Genomic DNA, 22,351 nt, shown 5'->3' on the forward strand with positions numbered 1-22,351 from the left:
CAAAGGAGTGGCTTCGTAAAAAGCATATGAAGGTCTTGGAGTGGCCTAGCCAGTCTCCAGATCTCAACCCCATAGAAAACCTTTGGATGGAGTTGAAAGTTTGTGTTGCCCAGTGACAGGCCCAAAATACCACTACTCTAGAGGGGATCTGCATGGAAGAATGGGCCAACATACCACCAACAGTGTGTGCCAACCTTGTGAAGATATTGTGAAGATATGCAGAAAATGTTTAACCTCTGTCATTGCCAACAAAGGCTATATAACAAAATATTGAGATGAAATCTTGTTATTGACCAAATACTTATTTTCCACCATAATTTGCAAAAAAAAAAAAAACCTTGACAAATCAGACAAGGTGATTTTCTGGATTTGTTTTCTCATTTAGGCTAGTTTCACACTTGCATTGAACAGCATCCGTTGCATTGCGTTGTGTGATGGATGCAACGGATGCGTTGCATATAATGGCACAACGGATGCAACGGATCGTACAAAACAACGGAAAGCTTTTTTTTTATTATTTTTTTTTCTTCTTCACCGTTCAGCTGATCGCTCTCACATGCCGGCGGCCGGGCGCTCAGCTGAGCGCTCTCACATGCCGGCAACCGGGCGCTCAGCTGAGCGCTCTCACATGCCGGCGGCCGGGCGCTCAGCTGAGCGCTCTCACATGCCGGCGGCCGGGCGCTCAGCTGAGCGCTCTCACATGCCGGCGGCCGGGCGCTCAGCTGAGCGCTCTCACATGCCGGCGGCCAGGCACTCAGCTGAGCGCTCTCACATGCCGGCGGCCAGGCACTCAGCTGAGCGCTCTCACATGCCGGCGGCCAGGCACTCAGCTGAGCGCTCTCACATGCTGGCGGCCGGTCGCTCAGCTGAGAGCTCTCACATGCCGGCGGCCAGACGCTCAGCTGAGAGCTCTCACATGCCGGCAGCCGGGCGTTCAGCTGAGAGCTCTCACATGCCGGCGGCCGGGCGCTTAGCTGAACGTGCGGCCGTCGAGAGACAAAATAAAGTTTCTGTGATTAAAAAAAAAAAGAAGATGAGCATGCGCATTGAAAAATAGATGATTCCGCCGCTCCAAAAACGATATATGCTGCGTTCCTTCCGCCCGGCGGAAGCAACGCAGCGTCAGCCAGCGGACGCAACGTGGGTACTTTTGGCACAATACGTCATCCATACAAATCTATGGGAAACAACGGAATCAGTTAACGGATTCCGCTGTTTTCCAAAAGGGCGGATTGTGACGGAAAGAAAAAAACGCAAGTGTGAAAGTACCCTAAAGGCCCCGTCACACACAGAGATAAATCTTTGGCAGATCTGTGGTTGCAGTGAAATCATGGACATATTGCTCCATTTGTACACAGCCACAAACCTGGCACTGATTGTCCACAATTTCACTGCAACCACAGATCTGCCGCAGATTTATCTGTGTGTGTGACAGGGCCTTTAGTCTCTCATAGTTGTGGTCCACCTATAATATCAATTACAGGACTCTCTCATCTTTTTAATTGGGAGAAATTGCACGATTGGTGGCTGACTAAATACTTTTTTACCCACAGTATTATATATATATATATATATATATATATATATATATATATATATATATATATATATATACACACATATATACTACCTGTAGTAACGGGATAGTAACTGTCTGTCTCCCTCCCAGTCTCTGCCTCCTTCACCGTCTCTGCCTCCTTCACCGTCTCTGCCTCCTTCACCGTCTCTGCCTCCTTCACCGTCTCTGCCTCCTTCACCGTCTCTGCCTCCTTCACCGTCTCTGCCTCCTTCACCGTCTACCGTCTCTGACAACTTCACCGTCTCTGACAACTTCACCGTCTCTGACAACTTCACCGTCTCTGTCTGTGTCTATTTCCCTGCCTCTTACTCTGTCTGTGCCTATGTCTGTCTATCTCTCTGTCTCTCTCTATCAGTCTCCCCATCGACATCTTATTACCTCACACATAAGCTTTTTATACTAACAGTTTATTTTGTTCCTATAGCAATCAATCACAGCTGCTATTAATAACCTTTTACTCGCAGCTCCATTGACTTTAATGGAGGTTTTTTGGAGAGTAACTGTAAAGCGCGGGGTTAAATTTTTCCGGCAAAACAGTCTGTGACGTTCCCTGAGTCACATGGGGTGTCTGTGCAAAATATATATATTATATATACACACACACACACACACACACATATACATACACATACACACACACACACACACACAGTATATGTGTATATACATACATACACACACACACACACTAGAAGGTGGCCCGATTCTAACGCATCGGGTATTCTAGAATTTATTGTGTAGTTAATGTATGATTTTTGTTATATATATAGATGTTGTTGTGTGTAGTTAGCAAGTGTTTGTGTAGGGGCTGTAAATGTTCTGGGTGTTGTCTGGGTGTGGGGGTGTGTGAGAGTGGTGTTATTTGCGTGTTGCGTTGTGTGTGCTGCGTTGTTTGTGGAGCGCTGTGTGTCTGCAGCGTTGTGTGTGTGGTGCTGTGTGTGTGTCGCGGTTTGTGTGGGGGTGTGTGTGTGTGTTTTGCGGGGAGGTATGTTTTGTGCAGTGTGTGTGTTGAAGGAGTAGTCCTGGGGAGAGAGGAGTATAATAGGAGTAGTCCTGGGGAGAGAGGAGTATAATAGGAGGAGTAGTCCTGGGGGGAGAGGAGTCTAATAAGAGAAGTAGTCATGGGGAGAGAGGAGTATGATAGGAGTAGTAGTCCTGGGGAGAGAGGAGTAAAATAGGAGGAGTAGTCCTGGGGAGAGAGGAGTAAAATAGGAGGAGTAGTCCTGGGGAAAGAGGAGGATAATAGGAGGAGTAGTCCTGGGGGGAGAGGAGTATAATAGGAGTAGTCCTGGGGGGAAGGTGTGTAATATGTGTAGTCTTGGGGGGGGAGGTGTATAGGTGCCCAATTTGTGCGGGGGGCGAGGCCGAGGGGGCACAGTGTGCGGGGGCGTGGCCGAGGGGGCACAGTATGCGGGAGCGTGGCCGAGGGGGCACAGTGTGCGGGGGGCGTGCGAGCCGAGCGGCCAATGCAACAGTTGTCACTGTAATGACGTCATTTTGGAGCAAGACAGACAGACAGAATAAGGCAATTATATATATATATATATATATATATATATTTATATTTTATATATGCATACATACTGTATATACACTGTATATATATATATATACACACACACACACACACACACACACACACACACATACATACATACATACATACATACATACATATATATATATATATATATATATATATATATATATATATATACACACATATATATATATATTATATACACATACATACATACATACATACACACACACACACACACACACACACACACACACACACACACACACACTGGGTACGGAAAGTGTGCAGACCCCTTTAGATTTTTCTCTCTTTGTTTCATTGCAGCCATTTGGCAAATTCAAAAGAGTTCAATTTTTTCTCATTAATGTACACTCTGCACCCTATCTGGATGGAGAAAAACCACAAATTTAGAATTTTTTGCAAATTTATTAAACAAGAAAAACTGATATCAAATCGTCATAAGTATCCAGACCCTTTGCTCAGTATTAAGTAGAAGCACCCTTTTGATCTAGTGCAGCCATGAGTCTTCTTGGGAATGATGGAACAAGTTTTTGACACCTGGATTTGGGGATCCTCTGCCATTCTTCCTTGCAGATCCTCTCCAGTTCCGTCAGGATGGATGGTGAACTTTGGTGGACAGCCGTTTTCAGGTCTATTCAGAGATGCTCAATTGGATTCAGGTCAGGGCTCTGGCTGGGCCAGTCAAGAATGGTCACAGAGTTGTTCTGAAGCCACTCCTTTGTTATTTTAGCCATGTGCTTAGGGTCATTGTCTTGTTGGAAGGTGAACCTTCGGCCAAGTCTGAGGTCCAGAGCACTCTGGAAAAATGTTTTCTTCCAGGATATCTCTGTACTTGGCTGCTTTCATCTTTCCTTCAATTGCAACCAGTCCTTGCAATTGCAGTCAGAGCTCCTTGTGCAGTTCCTTTGACCTCATGATTCTCATTTGGTCTGACATGCACTGCGAGCTGAGGTCTTAGGCTATGTGCGCACGTTGCGTAAATTCATGCAGTTACGCTGCGCTTTGCAGCGCAGCGTAACTGCATGCGTCCTGCGTCCCCTGCACAGTCTATGGAGATTGTGCAGGGGCCGTGCGCACGTGGCGTCTCAGAGCGCAGCGCTTCGGCTACTGCCGAAGCGCTGCGCAAAAAGAAGTGACATGTCACTTCTTTCCTGCGCTTTGCCGGCAGCTCCTGCTCTGTCTATGGCAGGAGCTGCAGGCAGAGCGCATGGAATCGGCGCTCACTACAGACATTTCTGCAGTGATCTAAAGCGCACATGTGCTCTTCAGATCGCTGCAGAAATTTCTGCAGGGCTAGTACGCAACGTGCGCACATAGCCTTATATAGACAGGTGTGCGCTTTTCCAAATCAAGTCCTATCAGTTTAATTAAACACAGCTGGACTCCAATAAAGGAGTAGAACCATCTCAAGGAGGATCACAAGGAAATGCACAGCATGTCACTTAAATATGAGTGTCTGAGCAAAGGGTCTGAAAACTTATGACCTTGTGATATTTCAGTTTTTCTTGTTTAAAAAATTTGTAAACATTTCTACATTTCAGGTTATTTACTTATTTCAAGATGGTGTGCACAGTGTACATTAATGAGAGAAAAAAAATGAACTTTTTTGAATGCACCAAATGGCTGCAATGAAACAAAGAGTGAAAAATGTAATGGGGTCTGAATACTTTCCGTATCTACCATAATTTTATATATATATACACTAGCTGTACTACCCGGCTTCGCCCGGGTTAATAACTGCTGTTAACAAAATAGAATGTATTAACAAAAATGTATTCTGCACACAAAAACCACAAAACAAATAGAAATGTAATTATTAAAAGGCAAAAACTAAGCTAATAGAAGCATTTCACAACATATATTTTAACACCCCAGATATATCACACAGATTTAACTAAATTGGCCAAGTAATATGCTCTGTCTGTCTCTTTCCCGGTCTGCCTCTTTCCCCAGGTGTCTCTTTCCAGGTCTGCCTCTTTCCCCGTCTGCCTCTTTCCCCGTCTGCCTGTCTCTGTCTGTCTCTTTCTTTGTCTGTCTCTCTCTGTTTCTTTTCCCATCTGTCTCTTTCCTTGTCTGTCTCTTTCCCCGTCTGTCTCCCTGTCTCTTTGTCTGTGTCTTTTCCGATCTGTCTCTTTCCTTGTCAGACTATTTCTCTGTCTCTTTCCCAGTCTCTCTCTATCAAGGTCTGTGTCTTTCCCCATCTATCTTTGTCTGTCTCTCTGGCTGTCTCCTCCATCCCTGTCTGCCTGTCTCTTTTCCCGTCTGTCTCTTTCTCCGTCTGTCTCTTTCCATGTCTGTCTCTTTCCATGTCTGTCTCTTTCCATGTCTCTCTCTATCCGTCTACCCACCGACATCTTATTACCTCACATATAAGCTTCTTATACTAGGAATATCTTTTGTTCCTATAGCAACCAATCACAGCTCCTACTAATAACCTGTAGTTCCAGGCTCCATTTACTTTAATGGAGACATGTTTTTTTGGAGCGTCAGTGTAAAACGCGGGGTTAAATTTTCCTGTCAAAACATAGTCTACGACGTTCCCTGGGTCACATGAGGCGTCTGTGCAAAACTTCGTGATTGTAAATACGACGGTGCGGATACACTTTTCGTTTCACCTTTTCCCCATTATGTAGATAGAGGCAAAATTGATTGGTAAATTGGAACGCGCGGGGTTAAAATTTCACCTCACAACATAGCCTATGACGCTCTCGGGGTCCAGACGTGTGAGTGTGCAAAATTTTGTGGCTTTAGCTGCGACGATGCAGATGCCAATCCCGGACATACATACATACACACATTCAGCTTTATATATTAGATTAGCTGTAGTACCCGGGCGTTGCCCGGGATAGTAACTGTCTCTCTGTCTGTGTGTCGCTGTCTGTCTGTCTCTCTGTCTGTGTCTATGTCTCTGTCTGACTATGTCCATCTCTGTCTGTATTTGTATCAGTCTATCGGTCTCCATCTCTGTGTCTGTCTCTCTCTATCTCTGTGTCTGTCTCTATGTGTGTGTCTGTCTGTCTTTTTCACCGGCTGTCTCTTTCCCGGTCTGTCTCTTTCCCCGCCTGTGTCTCTTTCCCCGCCTGTGTCTCTTTCCCCGCCTGTGTCTCTTTCCCCGCCTGTGTCTCTTTCCCCGCCTGTGTCTCTTTCCCCGCCTGTGTCTCTTTCCCCGCCTGTGTCTCTTTCCCCGCCTGTGTCTCTTTCCCCGCCTGTGTCTCTTTCCCCGCCTGTGTCTCTTTCCCAGTCTGTGTCTCTTTCCCAGTCTGTGTCTCTTTCCCAGTCTGTGTCTCTTTCTCAGTCTGTGTCTCTTTCCCAGTCTGTGTCTCTTTCCCAGTCTGTGTCTCTTTCCCAGTCTGTGTCTCTTTCCCAGTCTGTCTCTGTCTCTCTCCAGGGCTGTCTCTTTCCAGGTCTGTCTCCTTGCCCGGCTGTCTCTTTCCAGGGCTGTCTCTTTCCCCGCCTGTCTCTTTCCAGGTCTGTCTCTTTCCAGGTCTGCCTCTTTCCAGGTCTGTCTCTGTCTGTGTCTCTGTCTGTCTTTTTCTGTCTCTCTATCCATCTCTCCACCGACCTCCTATAACCTCACGCATAAGCTTCAACTAATAGTTTATTTTGTTCCTATAGCAACCACTGACAGTTGCTATTAATAACCTATAGCTCCCACCTCCATTCAGTTTAATGGCGGCAGGATTTTAGAAACTAACTGTAAAGCACGGGGTTACATTTTTCTGTCAAAACATAGTCTACGACGCTCCCTGGGTCACATGAGGCGTCTGTGCAAAATTTCGTGATTGTAAATGCGACGGTGCGGATTCCTTTAGCGGACATACATATACACATACATACATACACTGAGCTTTATATATTAGACTAGCTGTACTACCCGGCTTTGTCTGGGTTAATAACTTCAGTTGATAAAATAGAATATATTAACAAAAATGTATTGTGCACACAAAAACCACAAAACAAATAGATAGAAATGTAATTATTAAAAGGCAAAAACTAAGCTAATAGACTATGACTATCTTTTGTTCCTATAGCAACCAATCACAGCTCCTACTAATAACCTGTAGTTCCAGGCTCCATTTACTTTAATGGAGGCATGTTATTTGGAGAGTAACTGTAAAGCGCGGGGTTACATTTTCCTATCAAAACATAGTCTACGACGTTCCCTGGGTCACATGAGGTGTCTGTGCAAAATTTCGTGTTTGTAAATGCGACGGTGCGGATACACTTTTCGTTTCACTTTTTCCCCATTATATAGATAGGGGCAAAATTGATTGGTAAATTGGAACGCGCGGGGTTAAAATTTCGCCTCACAACATATCCTATGACGCTCTCGGGGTCCAGACGTGTGAGTGTGCAAAATTGTGTGGCTGTAGCTGCGATGGTGCGGATGCCAATCCCGGACACACACACACACACACACACAGCTTTATATATTAGATAACAAAAGAGTAGAGGCAGCACGCCACATGACTGCAAAAAGTGTGGACTTTATTAGACCAGTGTCAACAGTTCAGTTCAACAGAACCTTTTTCAAGCCGTTTTTGGATATATACCATATATATTTTAGAACAGTGATGTTTTATATATGCAGTCAATAATAATATTATGGAATGTTAGATCTATGGCTATATAAATGGCTGTTGGTTGTCTGTTCGGTTGCATGCTCCCGAGGAAGAAGACTGTCTGTCCCCGAAACGCATAGTGCGATTAAAATAGTGTTTCTATAGTTTGGCTGATGGTCTCTCCGCAGCTCTCGACTTAGGTACCTTTTTTTTGTCCTTCATTTGCAACACAAATCACTCCCGTCATGGTGGGTTTGGAGTTGGCGGTCGGTATAGCAGCTGAGTGGGAGTGACTCTGAATACACCTGAGCTTGTGCGTGGTCCATACAGGGAGGAGTGGAGTGGGTGGTCGGTGCAGCAGCCGTATGGGGTGCCTCTCCATTGGGTGTTGCTTTGTGCCAGAACAGCGCAATGATCGAAGGGCAGCGTATATCATCTGATTTTTATGATACAAATACAGATTTACACGCGAGCGCCTTCCTATATATCTTAGAATTAAAAGGAAGTCATTTTAGGAGGTTGATCTGCGCTTCCAGACAGAGCAAAACTCTTGTCCATGGAGTAAAGGACCCGTTACACGCAGCGACGTATCTAATGATATATCGCCTGGGTCACGGATTCTGTGACGCACATCCGGCATCGTTAGCGACGTCGTTGTGTGTGACAGCAAGGAACGACCGTTAACGATGGAAAATACTCACTTTATCGTTCATCGTTGACACGTCGTTCCGTTTTAAAAAATCATGGATTGTTGAGCACGCAGGTTGTTCGTAGTTCCCGAGGCAGCACACATCGCTATGTGTGACACCCCGGGAACGACGAACTACAGCTTACCTACGGCCGCCGGCAACGAGGAAGAAAGGAGGTGGGCGGGATGTTACGTCCCACTCATCTCCGCTCTTCCGCTTCTATTGGGCGGCCACTTAGTGACGCCGCACGAACCGCCCCCCTTAGAAATGAGGTGGTTTGCCGACAACAGCGACGTCGCTAGGCAGGTAAGTATGTGTGACAGCTCCAAACGATTTTGTGCGCCACGAGCAGCGATTTACCCGTGACGCACAAACGACGGGGGCGGGTGCTTTCACCAGCGATATTGCTGCGTGTAACACCCCCTTAAGTCTGGTACGGGCAACACAGCCCAGTCCCTTGAACCAGTTCATGCTCTGGGTACTTTGATTAACTCTACAGCTGTAACCCTTTACTTTTTGGACAATAGACATTACTTTTAGAGGAATTTCTCTATGACCAATATAACTTTATATTTTACAATTATTAAAAAAAACAAAAACTAATCACGGTATATAAAGAAAGCACACTACATAAATCGCAGCTCTAGTTACTCGGTGATCCGATAGCAGAGCACTAAGATCAAAGTTCTATTTTATTTGCCGTCATTCAATGTTCAGTTTGATAAATTCAATGAACAAATTACAACTAAACTGGGTGAGGAGGAGGAGGGTGATTATTGTTATTTAATTTTTACTGTTTTTGGCAAAAAGTTCAGAGAAGACCATTGTGGACTATTCCTGCAGGATATATTTTAGGAGCTGATTCTTCCTGTATTGTGAGCTGCACAGCGACTTGGATTTCAGAGGATATTGGCCGTTGTCAGTTAGTTGTGCCTCTATGTGCCGCCATCTCTATGATCACATGATCGGTTATGCAATTCCTGGGACCAGTAGAGGCAGTGATGTTGGCTCCATTTAATACATAGCATTGCTGCTCCTTTCTTTTTCCTAGTTGCTCAGTAGTGACTGACCAGTCATGCAGGCGACTGACTTACACTCAATGTGCAATGTAAATATATGTCCACTGGAAATATACAGTATGTCAGGTGGTCCTCCAGAGTGAGTGGGGCCGAGCTGCAAAGAAGACGTAGACCAATGACAAGAAATGTTCATCTAGTGGGTAGAAGAAACCAGGCAGAACTTAGATACTCTATGCTGATGTTGACTGCCAGGCTGGTGGGATGGCCAATTCACATCCAGGACCCCATTGTGTAGGGTAGCAGTTTCCCTTTGGTTGTGCAGGTTGGGGTATCAAGCAAAAACCTGGGACCACTCTACTGCGCATAGCAGAGGTGTGATAGCGAGGGAAATAGGCAATGAGAGGGGGACTACATAGTAAAAAAAAAATATTTTAGATACTACATGACATGCCAATATACAAATTAACCCCTATAAATCTATAGAAAGGGGATAACTTATTGCACCCTCAACCAATCCTGGGGATAACCTGTCTGAATGGAGCGGAGGTTGAGCATGTTCTCAGCTGCTTCATTCATTCTCTATGGGACTTTTGGAGGTAGCGGAGAATAGCACTCATCAATTTCATCAGATTCATAGATAACACAGCACAACAAATAAACACTTTTTGTCTGCTACTTGGCAAAAACCATGTGCGCTATACTAAATCGAATGCGCTGAATCCAAATCTGAAGTTAGTTTTTTTGTAGCTCGTCAGGATATTAAGTTATTCCAATTTTTGTGAAAATTAAAATAAGCAATTAATAAAGATACAGAATCGTTATGTCCCACAGTTTCACAACATGTATTATCATTTTTATTGAAAAAGAAGTATAGGTAAATAAACCAAAAAACTTAAAAATCACTTATAGTAGCTTAAGAAATCGCCTTGAACTCAGCAGAGTACTTTTAAAAGTGCTTCAGGCACTTGCTTTTGCGCTTGTGAGTGGTCCTAGTGGCCCGTTGCAAAAACTAGCAGTAATCACCCATCATGTTGGGGTTAAAGCAACCTGGGTATCTTTTTTCCATAGTAGAAATGTCCTGGTGAAATCTCTCACCATGTTCGTCACTGACATTACCCATATTTGGAGGAAAGAAGTCAAGATGTGAATGTAGGAAATGCATTTTCAATGACATTCGGGCACCATGCATTTCGTATGCTTGAAGCATATTGTCTATTAGTTCAGCATAGTTTTCTGCTCTTTCGTTTCCAAGGAAGTTTTGAACTACTACTATAAATGCATCCCATGCAGTTAGTTCAAGTGGGGTGAGTTCTTTCTTGAAGGTTTCATCATGGATTAGTTGGTGGATTTCAGGACCAATAAAGATTCCTGCTTTGAGTTTGGCCTCAGTTTTCAATGCACTAAACTTTTCCTTCAGATACTTAAATCCATTCCCTTGACGATCCATTGCTACTACAAAATTTTTCATTAGTCCTAGTTTAATGTGAAGAGGTGGAAGATAAACTTTAAGTGGATCAACAAGTGATTCGTGTTGAACATTGTGCTTACCAATCTTATGTTCATCTCTATTGGGCCACCGTTTAATTTTATAATGGTTGTTGTCATCTCGACTGTTCCATAGGCACAGAAAGCACATATGCTTAGTGTAACCTAACTGCAAACCAAGGACTAGTGCAACAACTTTGAGGTCAGCACAAATGTTCCATTGATGTTCTGAATATTTAATCAATTTCAGAATGATCTGCATAGAAGCATAGGTCTCTTTCATTCCAACCGCATGTGCAATGCCTTCAACAATGCCTGAATAGGCGTATGGCCTTTTCTAAGTATAACTCAAAATCTGGACGTGCTGTGCAAATTCTGAGTTCATATTTGGAATCAGCATGTTCAAATTAGTAAAGAACACATGTTTTACCCTCAGTAGCAAAATCATTGTTGTGCTGTGTAATATAGGGGGTGAAGGTGCACATGCGTGACCTCCCCTCCATCCAGACTGGGCTCCATTCTCAGGATCCATAGAGTCTGAGTGATTGGCTCACCAACATTACATTGGTTACCCTCATCCTATCATTTGGGGATAATTTATATACTTGATAGTACCCCTTTATTTAACCCTTACCTTACCTTATTCTAAAAGTGAAATCTTTTGTTTCAATAGCTTGGTTCAGTATGAATGATCATGATAAGACATCCGCAGATGCTTAGGTTTTTTTCTCTCAAATGAGTCCTATTCTTTTGTCGCACATTGCAATTAAAGGGAACCTGTCAGGTGCAATATGCACCCAGGACCACGGGCAGTTCTGTGTGTATATTGCTAATCCCTGCCTATCCGTCCCTCTATACACTAGCATAGATAAAGAGATCTTTAGAAAAAGTATTTCTACAGATCTTTTACCATATGCTAATGAGCGAGGGGACTAGTCCCCTGGCGTTAGTTCCCCGGCCAGTCGCCCCCATTAGCATGCTAGTACGTCCCTGTGATATTGCTAACATGCTAATGAATGTGCAGTGTCACAGGATGATCTCACTCACCTCTCCGCTGCCATCGCTTCTGACTCTGGATTTCGGCTCAGTGCGCATGACCCCGGAGTTTGGGTCATGCGCACTACTGCAATTTGAAGCCAGGACACATACACCCGGCTTTATAGTGCGCATGACTTAAACTTTGGGGTCATGCGCACTGAGCTGAAATCCCCCATCAGAAGCGATGGCAGCGGAGAGGTGAGTGAGATCATCCTGTGACGCAGCGTATTCATTAGCATGATAGCACACCCACAGGGGCATACTAACATTCTAATGGAGCTGAGTAGCCAGGGAAGCAACGCCCAGGGGACTGGTCACCTAGCTCATTAGCATAAGATAAAAGATCTTTAGAAATACTTTTTCTAAAGATCTCTTTATCTATGCTAGTGTATACAGGGACAGTTAGGCAGGGATTAGCAATATGCACCCAGAACTGCTCCTGGTTCTGGGTGCATTTAACACCTGACAGGATCCCTTTAAACACTTACTTATTCCAGCAGATAATTTGCCTCATGTGGGGGCAACCTGAGCCCTATTCTTCTCCAGCAAGGCAGGATTACATCGCAGGACAAGGCAGGACAGATGTATTACCGCCACATGCTATTCTATCAGTATGGATTGCTGTTCATTAAGTACATTTCACGTATTTGCCACTCAGTGCACTGGTCCAGAAGTATGAATCCAAGGACGCAGCATGAGGACGACGACCGAGGTGGCAGCCATGTGCATGTACAACCCACCATCTCCTGCCATCATGGCAATGTGATGAGAATGGATCACATGTCAGGGTACTGAGGGATCAGCCAGAACCGTGACTTGTCATCCACTTTTATCACAACAAAGAAATACCCTTTCACCAGTCACATATCGCATAGTTCATTACTGGCCATTCTGGATAATTACTGTCTCTAAGACCCCTTCACACGTCCGTGATTCCGGTACATGTGACGTCTGTTTTCATAAGTACCGGAGACACGCACATACGCAGAACCATTGAAATCAATGGGTTTGCGCACACATCCCTGTTTTATCACGGACGTGTGTCAGTGTGGAGCACATGCGTGTAAAGGAGGAGATATGTATATTTAGTATATATTAAATCTCACAAGTAGAAGAAGACCAAATAACTTTATCCTTTCTGTTCATTATTTTTTTAGGGGTTTTTTTGTATGCATTTGATAAGCAAGAAGTTGGATCAGCTGTACCATTAATTCTACCAGTCAATGTACTAGGAAAAAGGACAAACTCCAGTTAGGGTGAAACCGTAAAAAATAAATAAAGGACAGTTCCACCACTGTTCTTTGGGTTTTGTTTCATAGCACTGAGTTTGCGGTCAAAGTAGCCTAGCAACTAGTGATGAGCGAATACTAAAATATTTGGGTTCGGGATATTCGTAACTAAGGCTATGTGCGCACGTTGCGTACTAGCCCTGCAGAAATTTCTGCAGCGATCTGAAGAGCACACGTGCGCTTCAAATCGCTGCAGAAAATGTCCGTAGAGAAAAAAAAAAAAAGCCGATTCCATGCACTCTGCCTGCAGGTCCCCCCATAGACAGAGCAGGAGCTGCCGGCAAAGCGCACGGAAGAAGTGACATGTCACTTCTTAGAACGCGCGCTTCAGGCAGCAGCCGATGCGCTGCGCTCTAAGACGCCACGTGCGCACGGCTCCTGCATAATCTCCATAGATTATGCAGGGGACGCGGGACGCAGGACGCATGCAGTTACGCTGCGCTACAAAGCGCAGCGTAACTGCATGAATTACACAACGTGCGCACATATCCTAACCCCAAAAAACTATTCTGGTATTCAACACAAATAACGAACCTAATGAAAGTCAATGGGGAACCCGAGCATTTTCTGGGATATCTTCATGAAAAGTATTCCCTAGTGACTTGCATTAGGCTCGTTATTCGTGACGAATACCAGAATAGTACTAGGTATTCAGTACGAATATCTTGAAAATGTTAGTATCTCCTCATCACTACTAGTAACAGGAGTCTTCAGGTCAGTATGACTTACGTTTAAACCAAACAAGGTGTTTTTTTTTTTACATTTTAGTGGTTAAAAAAAAATGTGTTTGTGCTGCAATGTTCTGAGACTGTCAATGAACCTGGGTGAGAGCTTGATTTTTGTGCACCAAGCTGATGTTTTTTACTGATAAGGCTATGGGTTATATACAATGTTTTCATTGCTTATATTCCATTTTTAAGGGAAGTATTGAAAATGGCAATTGTGGCACTCCATTTTTTCCATTTAATGAAGAAGTCCACACTGTACTTTTATGGATGTGTCAATAACAAACATCTGTATTTTTTTTGTATCGTTATTAGTTACCTGGGATTAGTGGGTTTATTTAAGTTTTGTTTTTAAATTACTTTTTATTTAAAATTCTAACATATTGGACATGAAGCTGTGATCATTTGATCTGTTATACGATATACTGCAGCATACTTATTGCAATATATGCTAAATTGAGGTTCTCCTGTGAAACCCCGATTCAATGATTGATTATGGCATTTAAAAGGTTAAACATCAGCGATCAGAGCTCGGTCCGGTCACTGCTCCTTCAGGTAGATACTGGTAGAGTCGATTCCATATACCCCCTGCACGCATATGATGTAACTAAAAAATACTATATTTATCTCTTCTTAGCCTGATGTAATTGCCGCTGTCCTTCTGATCTTAGGGGTACTTTGCAGCTGCAATGTCGGTGGGGTCAAATCGAAAGTGATGCACATCCGGCGTCATTGTCGACATCGAAGTATGTGAATCGTTTTTACTATGATTAACAAGCGCAAAAGTGTCGAAATTGTATGATCGGTGTAGTGTCGGGCATTTCCATAATGTTGTGGCAGCGACAGGTACGATGTTGTTCCTCGTTCCTGCGGCAGCACACATTGCTGTGTATGAAGCCGCAGGAGCGAGGAGCATCTACTTACCTGTGTCCCGCCTGCAATGCGGAAGGAAGGAGGTGGGCGGGATGTTTACGTCCCGCTCATCTCCGCCCCTCTGCTTCTATTGGCCGCCTGCCGTGTGACGTCGCTGTGACGCCGCACGACCCGCCCTCTTAGGAAGGAGGCGGTTCGCCGGCCAGAGCGACGTCGCAGGGCAGGTAAGTGCGTGTGAAGCTGCCGTAGCAATAATGTTCGCTACGGCAGCTATCACAAAATATCGCATGTGCGACGGGGGCGGGGACTATCGCGCTCGGCATCGCTACAATCGGCTTGCGATGTCGTAGTGTGCAAAGTACCCCTTAGGGTTGTTTTCCTTTTGTTTCAGATCTTCTCCATCTCTCAATTCCAGAGATATGTTCTCTTCTTCTCTGCATGAAAATCTTGCCTTTTTAGCCAACTGGGTGTGGCCTTGCAGAAGATGCCTACTTGACTAAGAACACTAGATTTATGTACAGAGAAGAGGGGGCCATATATCCAGAATAGAGAGGTGCAGGAATAAGGGAAAAACAGCGCCAGCTTCAGAGGACCAGCAGCATTTATATCGGGATAAAAATCCATTACCTATTCCGGCAGGTGACAGGTCCTCTTACATACGTGACTTACTTGTTATATGTGGCTTTAATATGGACGATTGGCACCTCTTCATACTTCATTCCACGCCACCTTAATGAGCTTTCCTCCCCGGGCATAGGGGGAAACAGTCTGTGGGATGATAAGACAATGCAATGAGGTGAAGAAGGACATTTCTATTTCATTTATGCATCTACAGCGAGAGGATACTGGTACACAACGTGCACAGGTATATGACATTTTTTCTTTTGTTGATGTCTACAGATGTTCTCATCCTCAGAATACTAATAGGTCAAACTGCCTCATCCGTCCCTCCAGCGGCTCATAATGTGCATGTGGCCTATCCTCTGCTGCGAGCGGGAACCTTGTTCTCAGGAATGATATCTATTACTTGAACTGTTAATAGGCAGAAATCCTGTTTAAATAAATATTACATAGGATTAATGGATTGTCCAGCTCCAAAAATATCTGCAAAAGTGTTACAAATAGCAGCACATAGGTCTTATTAACAGAGGAGAAGATACCTGAGCCTGTCCCTGCGCTCCAGCTTGTGAGAGGCACAAGGTTTATTTATACCTCTGTATCTAGCTCATTTAGCTATACGGACAAGATAAGTGTTCAATCAGGGAACTGGATATGTGTAATAAGCTCATATTCACCTGGATCCAGCCCAGGGACAAGAAGAGGTGATGTCAGCATTCCCCCAGTCACTGCACCGCTGCCGCCAGTCACAGGCTGCAGCGGTTAAATTTACTTTGAGGTGTGCATCATTGTGCTATGTTTTACGATGATGCAATGCTCAATATCATCCGAATCACAGGCTGCAGCAGTCCGGCAAACAGTGGAACTATAACATCACCATGATGGCCATGATCTGAGTCAGGGTTCCCCAACTCCAGTCCTCGAGGGCCGCCAACAGTGCATGTTTTCAGGATTTCAGGATTTCCTTAGCATTGCATGGGTGTTGGAATCATCAACTGTGCAGGTGATTAAATTATCACATGTGCAATACTAAGGAAATCCTGAAAACATGCACTGTTGGCGGCCCTTGAGGACTGGAATTGGGGACCCATGATCTGAACTAACCGAAATGCTGGATATTTGAAAAAGTATGGTATCCCTGACCAGGACATGCTGACAGATCAATAAATATGATTTACTTCACTGAAAATAAGAAAGACCATGGTTATTATTATATGAGAAGAGGGTTTTGTTGTGGGTTATGTGAGAAGGGGCCAGGCTGACTGGTTCATTTCAGTAGCTAACTCAGGCCCCTTCTGTCTACACACTGGCTGAACATCGCTACTGAAATGAGGAGTCAGCCAGGCCCCTTCTGTCTATACAATGGCTGAACATACCTACTGAAATGAGGGAGTCGGCCAGGCCCCAGGCCCCTTCTGTCTATACAATGGCTGAACATACCTAGTGAAATGCGGGAATCAGCCAGGCCCCTTCTGTCTACACACTGGCTGAACATACATACTGAAATGAGGGAATCAGCCAGGCCCCAGGCCCCTTCTGTCTATACAATGGCTGAACATACCTAGTGAAATGAGGGAGTCAGCCAGGCCCCAGGCCCCTTCTGTCTACACACTGGCTGAACATACCTAGTGAAATGAGGGAGTCAGCCAGGCCCCTTCTGTCTACACACTGGCTGAACATACCTAGTGAAATGAGGGAGTCAGCCAGGCCCCAGGCCCCTTCTGGCTACACACTGGCTGAACATACCTAGTGAAATGAGGGAGTCAGCCAGGCCCCTTCTGTCTACACACTGGCTGAGCATACCTAGTGAAATGAAGGACCCAGCCAGGCCCCTCACATACACCACTGATGACCTTGTCGGTGTTACGCACAAGCCGAATTTTAGGCTGCCGAAACCAGAAGATCCAACAAATTTGCAAACCAATGTATAATAAGTTCTATTAAACACATATACAGATTTGTTATTCAGCAGTACAGCCCATTTACCATGTTTATGTGCCCAAAAATGTTTATCCTGTTACTAGCAATCATTACCACTCAGTATACTTGAGTATTTTAGGAAATGCTGATCCTAGCGCCCATAGTTACTAAATACCAGGCCAGCCGATGGGAACATTATATAAAATACAAATGATAAATGACATGGAAGAGAACAGAGACTTGTATATTCCCCATTTACTTCTGTACAGTAAGGTTTGCTTTTTATCATATTGATGGGTTTCTTTACTGCACGCATTGTCCCTATAGGAGCCTGCATTATGGATCTGGGGCAAACAGCCTGAGGTATAACGCCAAATCACTGCAGGCTGCCAGCATTTTCAATGACGATAATGAAGCTGCTGCCAAGTACTTCAACAACGATAATCAATAAAATGCATTTCCTTTCTATTGTTTGCAATGTAAAAGAATATAAGGAAAAATTGAAAAAAAATTCAATCTCCAGAGAATTTATTGTGATCAATGAAATACAAGAAACTAAAATTTCTACATAAAAATAAGTTATGGATGTGACAATTTTCTATCGCTCCACTTTATTAGCAGTTATTTTTTTTCTAGGACAATAACTGGGAAAATAAATTCTTATCCTGTAGCAGAGATAGGTTAAATAAGACCTCAGCTGGCCATTAAGAAGGGAATTTTGTTTACTTACCGTAAATTCCTTTTCTTCTAGCTCCAATTGGAAGACCCAGACAATTGGGTGTATAGCTTCTGCCTCCGGAGGCCACACAAAGCATTACACTTAAAAGTGTAAACCCCTCCCCTCTGCCTATACACCCTCCCGTGCATCACGGGCTCCTCAGTTTTGGTGCAAAAGCAGGAAGGAGGAAACTTATAAATTGGTCTAAGGTAAATTCAATCCGAAGGATGTTCGGAGAACTTAAACCATGAACCAAGAACAATTCAACATGAACAACATGTGTACACAAAAGAACAACAGCCCGAAGGGAACAGGGGTGGGTGCTGGGTCTCCCAATTGGAGCTAGAAGAAAAGGAATTTACGGTAAGTAAACAAAATTCCCTTCTTCTTTGTCGCTCCATTGGGAGACCCAGACAATTGGGACGTCCAAAAGCAGTCCCTGGGTGGGTAAAGAATACCCCGGTAATAGAGCCGAAAGACGGCCCCTTCCTACAGGTGGGCAACCGCCGCCTGGAGGACTCGCCTACCTAAGCTGGCATCTGCCGAAGCGTAGGTATGCACCTGATAGTGTTTCGTGAAAGTGTGCAGACTCGACCAGGTAGCCGCCTGACACACCTGCTGAGCCGTAGCCTGGTGCCGCAATGCCCAGGACGCACCCACGGCTCTGGTAGAATGGGCTTTCAGTCCTGAAGGAACCGGAAGGCCAGAAGAACGGTAGGCTTCAAGAATTGGTTCCTTGATCCACCGAGCCAAGGTTGACTTGGAAGCCTGCGACCCTTTACGCTGGCCAGCGACAAGGACAAAGAGCGCATCCGAGCGGCGCAGGGGCGCCGTACGAGAAATGTAGAGCCGGAGTGCTCTCACAAGATCTAACAAGTGCAAATCCTTTTCACATTGGTGAACTGGATGAGGACAAAAAGAAGGTAAGGAGATATCCTGATTGAGATGAAAAGGGGATACCACCTTCGGGAGAAATTCCGGAACCGGACGCAGAACCACCTTGTCCTGGTGAAACACCAGGAAGGGAGCTTTGCATGACAGTGCAGCTAGCTCAGACACTCTGCGAAGTGATGTGACTGCCACTAGGAAGACCACCTTCTGCGAGAGGCGAGAAAGAGAAATATCTCTCATTGGCTCGAAAGGTGGTTTCTGAAGAGCCATTAGCACCCTGTTCAGATCCCAGGGTTCTAGCGGGCGCTTGTAAGGGGGGACTATGTGGCAAACCCCCTGCAGGAACGTGCGTACTTGCGGAAGCCTTGCTAGACGTTTTTGAAAAAATACAGAGAGCGCCGAGACTTGTCCCTTAAGAGAGTCGAGAGACAGCCCCTTTTCCATTCCGGATTGAAGGAAAGACAGAAAAGTGGGCAAGGCAAATGGCCATGGAATAAAACCCTGATCAGAGCACCAGGATAAGAAGATCCTCCACGTCCTGTGGTAGATCTTGGCTGACGTTGGTTTCCTGGCCTGTCTCATAGTGGCAATGACCTCTTGAGATAACCCTGAAGACGCTAGGATCCAGAACTCAATGGCCACACAGTCAGGTTGAGGGCCGCAGAATTCAGATGGAAAAATGGCCCTTGAGACAGCAAGTCTGGTCGGTCTGGTAGTGCCCACGGTTGACCCACCGTGAGATGCCACAGATCCGGGTACCACGACCTCCTTGGCCAGTCTGGGGCGACGAGGAGGGCGCGGCGGCAGTCGGACCTGATCTTGCGTAACACTCTGGGCAGCAGTGCCAGAGGAGGAAAGACATAAGGCAGTTGAAACTGCGACCAATCCTGAACTAAGGCGTCTGCCGCCAGAGCTCTGTGATCTTGAGACCGTGCCATGAATGCCGGGACCTTGTTGTTGTGCCGGGACGCCATTAGGTCGACGTCCGGCTTCCCCCAGCGGCAACAGATCTCTTGAAACACGTCCGGGTGAAGAGACCATTCCCCTGCGTCCATGCCCTGGCGACTGAGAAAGTCCGCTTCCCAGTTTTCCACGCCCGGGATGTGTACTGCGGAGATGGTGGAGGCTGTGGCTTCCACCCACAGCAGAATCCGCCGAACTTCCTGGAAGGCTTGCCGACTGCGCGTGCCGCCTTGGTGGTTGATGTATGCCACCGCCGTGGCGTTGTCCGACTGAATTCGGATCTGCCTGCCTTCCAGCCACGGCTGGAACGCCTTCAGGGCTAGATACACTGCCCTTATCTCCAGAACATTGATCTGAAGGGAGGACTCTGGCTGAGTCCAGGTACCCTGAGCCCTGTGGTGGAGGAAGACCGCTCCCCACCCTGACAGACTCGCGTCCGTCGTGACCACAGCCCAGGATGGGGGCAGGAAGGATTTCCTTTCGACAAAGAAGTGGGAAGAAGCCACCACTGAAGGGATGCCTTGGCTGCCCGAGAAAGGGAGACGTTCCTGTCGAGGGACGTCGATTTCCTGTCCCATTTGCGGAGAATGTCCCATTGAAGAGGACGCAGATGAAACTGTGCAAATGGAACTGCCTCCATTGCTGCCACCATCTTCCCTAGGAAGTGCATGAGGCGTCTCAAGGGGTGCGACTGGGCTCGGAGGAGAGATCGCACCCCTGTCTGTAGTGATCGTTGTTTGTCCAGCGGAAGTTTCACTATCGCTGGGAGAGTGTGAAACTCCATCCCGAGATATGTCAGTCATTGTGTCAGTGTCAGTTTTGACTTTGGGAAATTGATGATCCACCCGAACCTCTGGAGTGTCTCCAGAGCAATGTTCAGGCTGTGTTGGCATGCCACCCGAGAGGGGGCCTTGACAAGAAGATCGTCCAAGTAAGGGATCACAGAGTGTCCCTGAGAGTGTAGGACTGCAACCACTGTTGCCATGACCTTGGTGAAGACCCGTGGGGCTGTTGCCAGGCCGAAAGGCAATGCCACGAACTGAAGGTGTTCGTCCCCGATGGCGAAACGCAGGAAGCGCTGATGCTCTGGTGCAACCGGCACGTGGAGATAAGCATCCCTGATGTCTATTGATGCCAGGAAGTCTCCTTGGGACATCGAGGCGATGACGGAGCGGAGAGATTCCATCCGGAATCGTCTGGTTTTCACGTGTTTGTTGAGCAGTTTGAGGTCCAGGACGGGACGGAAAGATCCGTCCTTTTTTGGTACGACAAACAAGTTGGAGTAAAAACCGTGACCCCATTGCTGAAGGGGAACGGGGATAACTACTCCTTCTGCCTTCAGAGAGTTCACCGCCTGCAGAAGAGCATCGGCTCGCTCGGGGGGCGGAGATGTTCTGAAGAAACGAATCGGAGGACGAGAATTGAACTCTATCCTGTAACCGTGAGACAGAATGTCTCTCACCCATCGGTCTTGGACATGTGGGAACCAGGCGTCGCAAAAGCGGGAGAGCCTGCCACCGACCGAGGATGCGGTTTGGGGAGTCCGCAAGTCATGAGGAGGCCGCTTTGGGAGCGGTTCCTCCGGCGGTCTTTTTAGGACGTGCCTTAGACCGCCATGAATCAGAGTTCCTCTGATCCTTTTGAGGCCTGTTGGACGAGGAGAATTGAGACCTGCCTGAGGGCCGAAAGGACCGAAACCTCGATTGTACCTTCCGTTGTTGAGGTCTGTTAGGTTTGGACTGGGGTAAGGACGAGTCCTTACCCTTGGATTGTTTAATGATTTCATCCAATTGCTCGCCAAACAGGTGGTCGCCAGAAAACGGCAAACCGGTTAAAAATTTCTTGGAAGCCTTCCATTCACGTAGCCACATGGCCCTGCGGACTGCCACTGAATTGGCGGATGCTACCGCTGTACGGCTCGCAGAGTCTAGTACCGCATTCATGGCGTAGGACGCAAACGCCGACGCCTGAGAGGTTAATGACACAACCTGCGGAGTCGCGGCTCGTGTGAGTGCATTAATCTCAGACTGACAAGCTGAGATAGCTTGTAGTGCCCATACGGCAGCAAATGCCGGAGCAAAGGACGCTCCGATAGCCTCATAGATGGATTTCATCAGGAGCTCTATCTGCCTGTCAGTGGCATCCTTTAGTGATGCACCATCTGCCACTGCAACTATGGATCTGGCCGCCAGTCTAGAGACTGGAGGATCCACCTTGGGACACTGGGCCCAACCCTTGACTACGTCAGGGGGGAAGGGATAACGTGTGTCATGAAGTCGCTTAGTAAAGCGCTTATCCGGAAAAGCTCGGTGCTTCTGGACTGCGACTTTGAAGTCGGAGTGATCAAGAAACGCACTCCGTGTACGTTTGGGAAACCTAAAATGAAATTTCTCCTGCTGAGAAGCTGACTCCTCAATC

General features: G+C 46.1%; 1 protein-coding gene across 1 annotated transcript in view; it reads right to left on the reverse strand.

Annotated features, from left to right (window-relative positions):
• MRPS11 (mitochondrial ribosomal protein S11) overlaps positions 1–22,351 on the reverse strand; it is an 85,908-nt gene that overhangs the window by 34,905 nt on the left and 28,652 nt on the right. The window contains exon 3 of the mRNA XM_075342823.1: positions 15,493–15,591. Within this exon, the coding sequence (XP_075198938.1) occupies positions 15,493–15,591 (99 nt within the window). The remainder of the gene's footprint in view (positions 1–15,492; positions 15,592–22,351) is intronic.

The sequence above is a fragment of the Anomaloglossus baeobatrachus genome, chromosome 4 (assembly GCF_048569485.1).
Source record: "Anomaloglossus baeobatrachus isolate aAnoBae1 chromosome 4, aAnoBae1.hap1, whole genome shotgun sequence".
NCBI classification, from domain to species: domain Eukaryota; kingdom Metazoa; phylum Chordata; class Amphibia; order Anura; family Aromobatidae; genus Anomaloglossus; species Anomaloglossus baeobatrachus.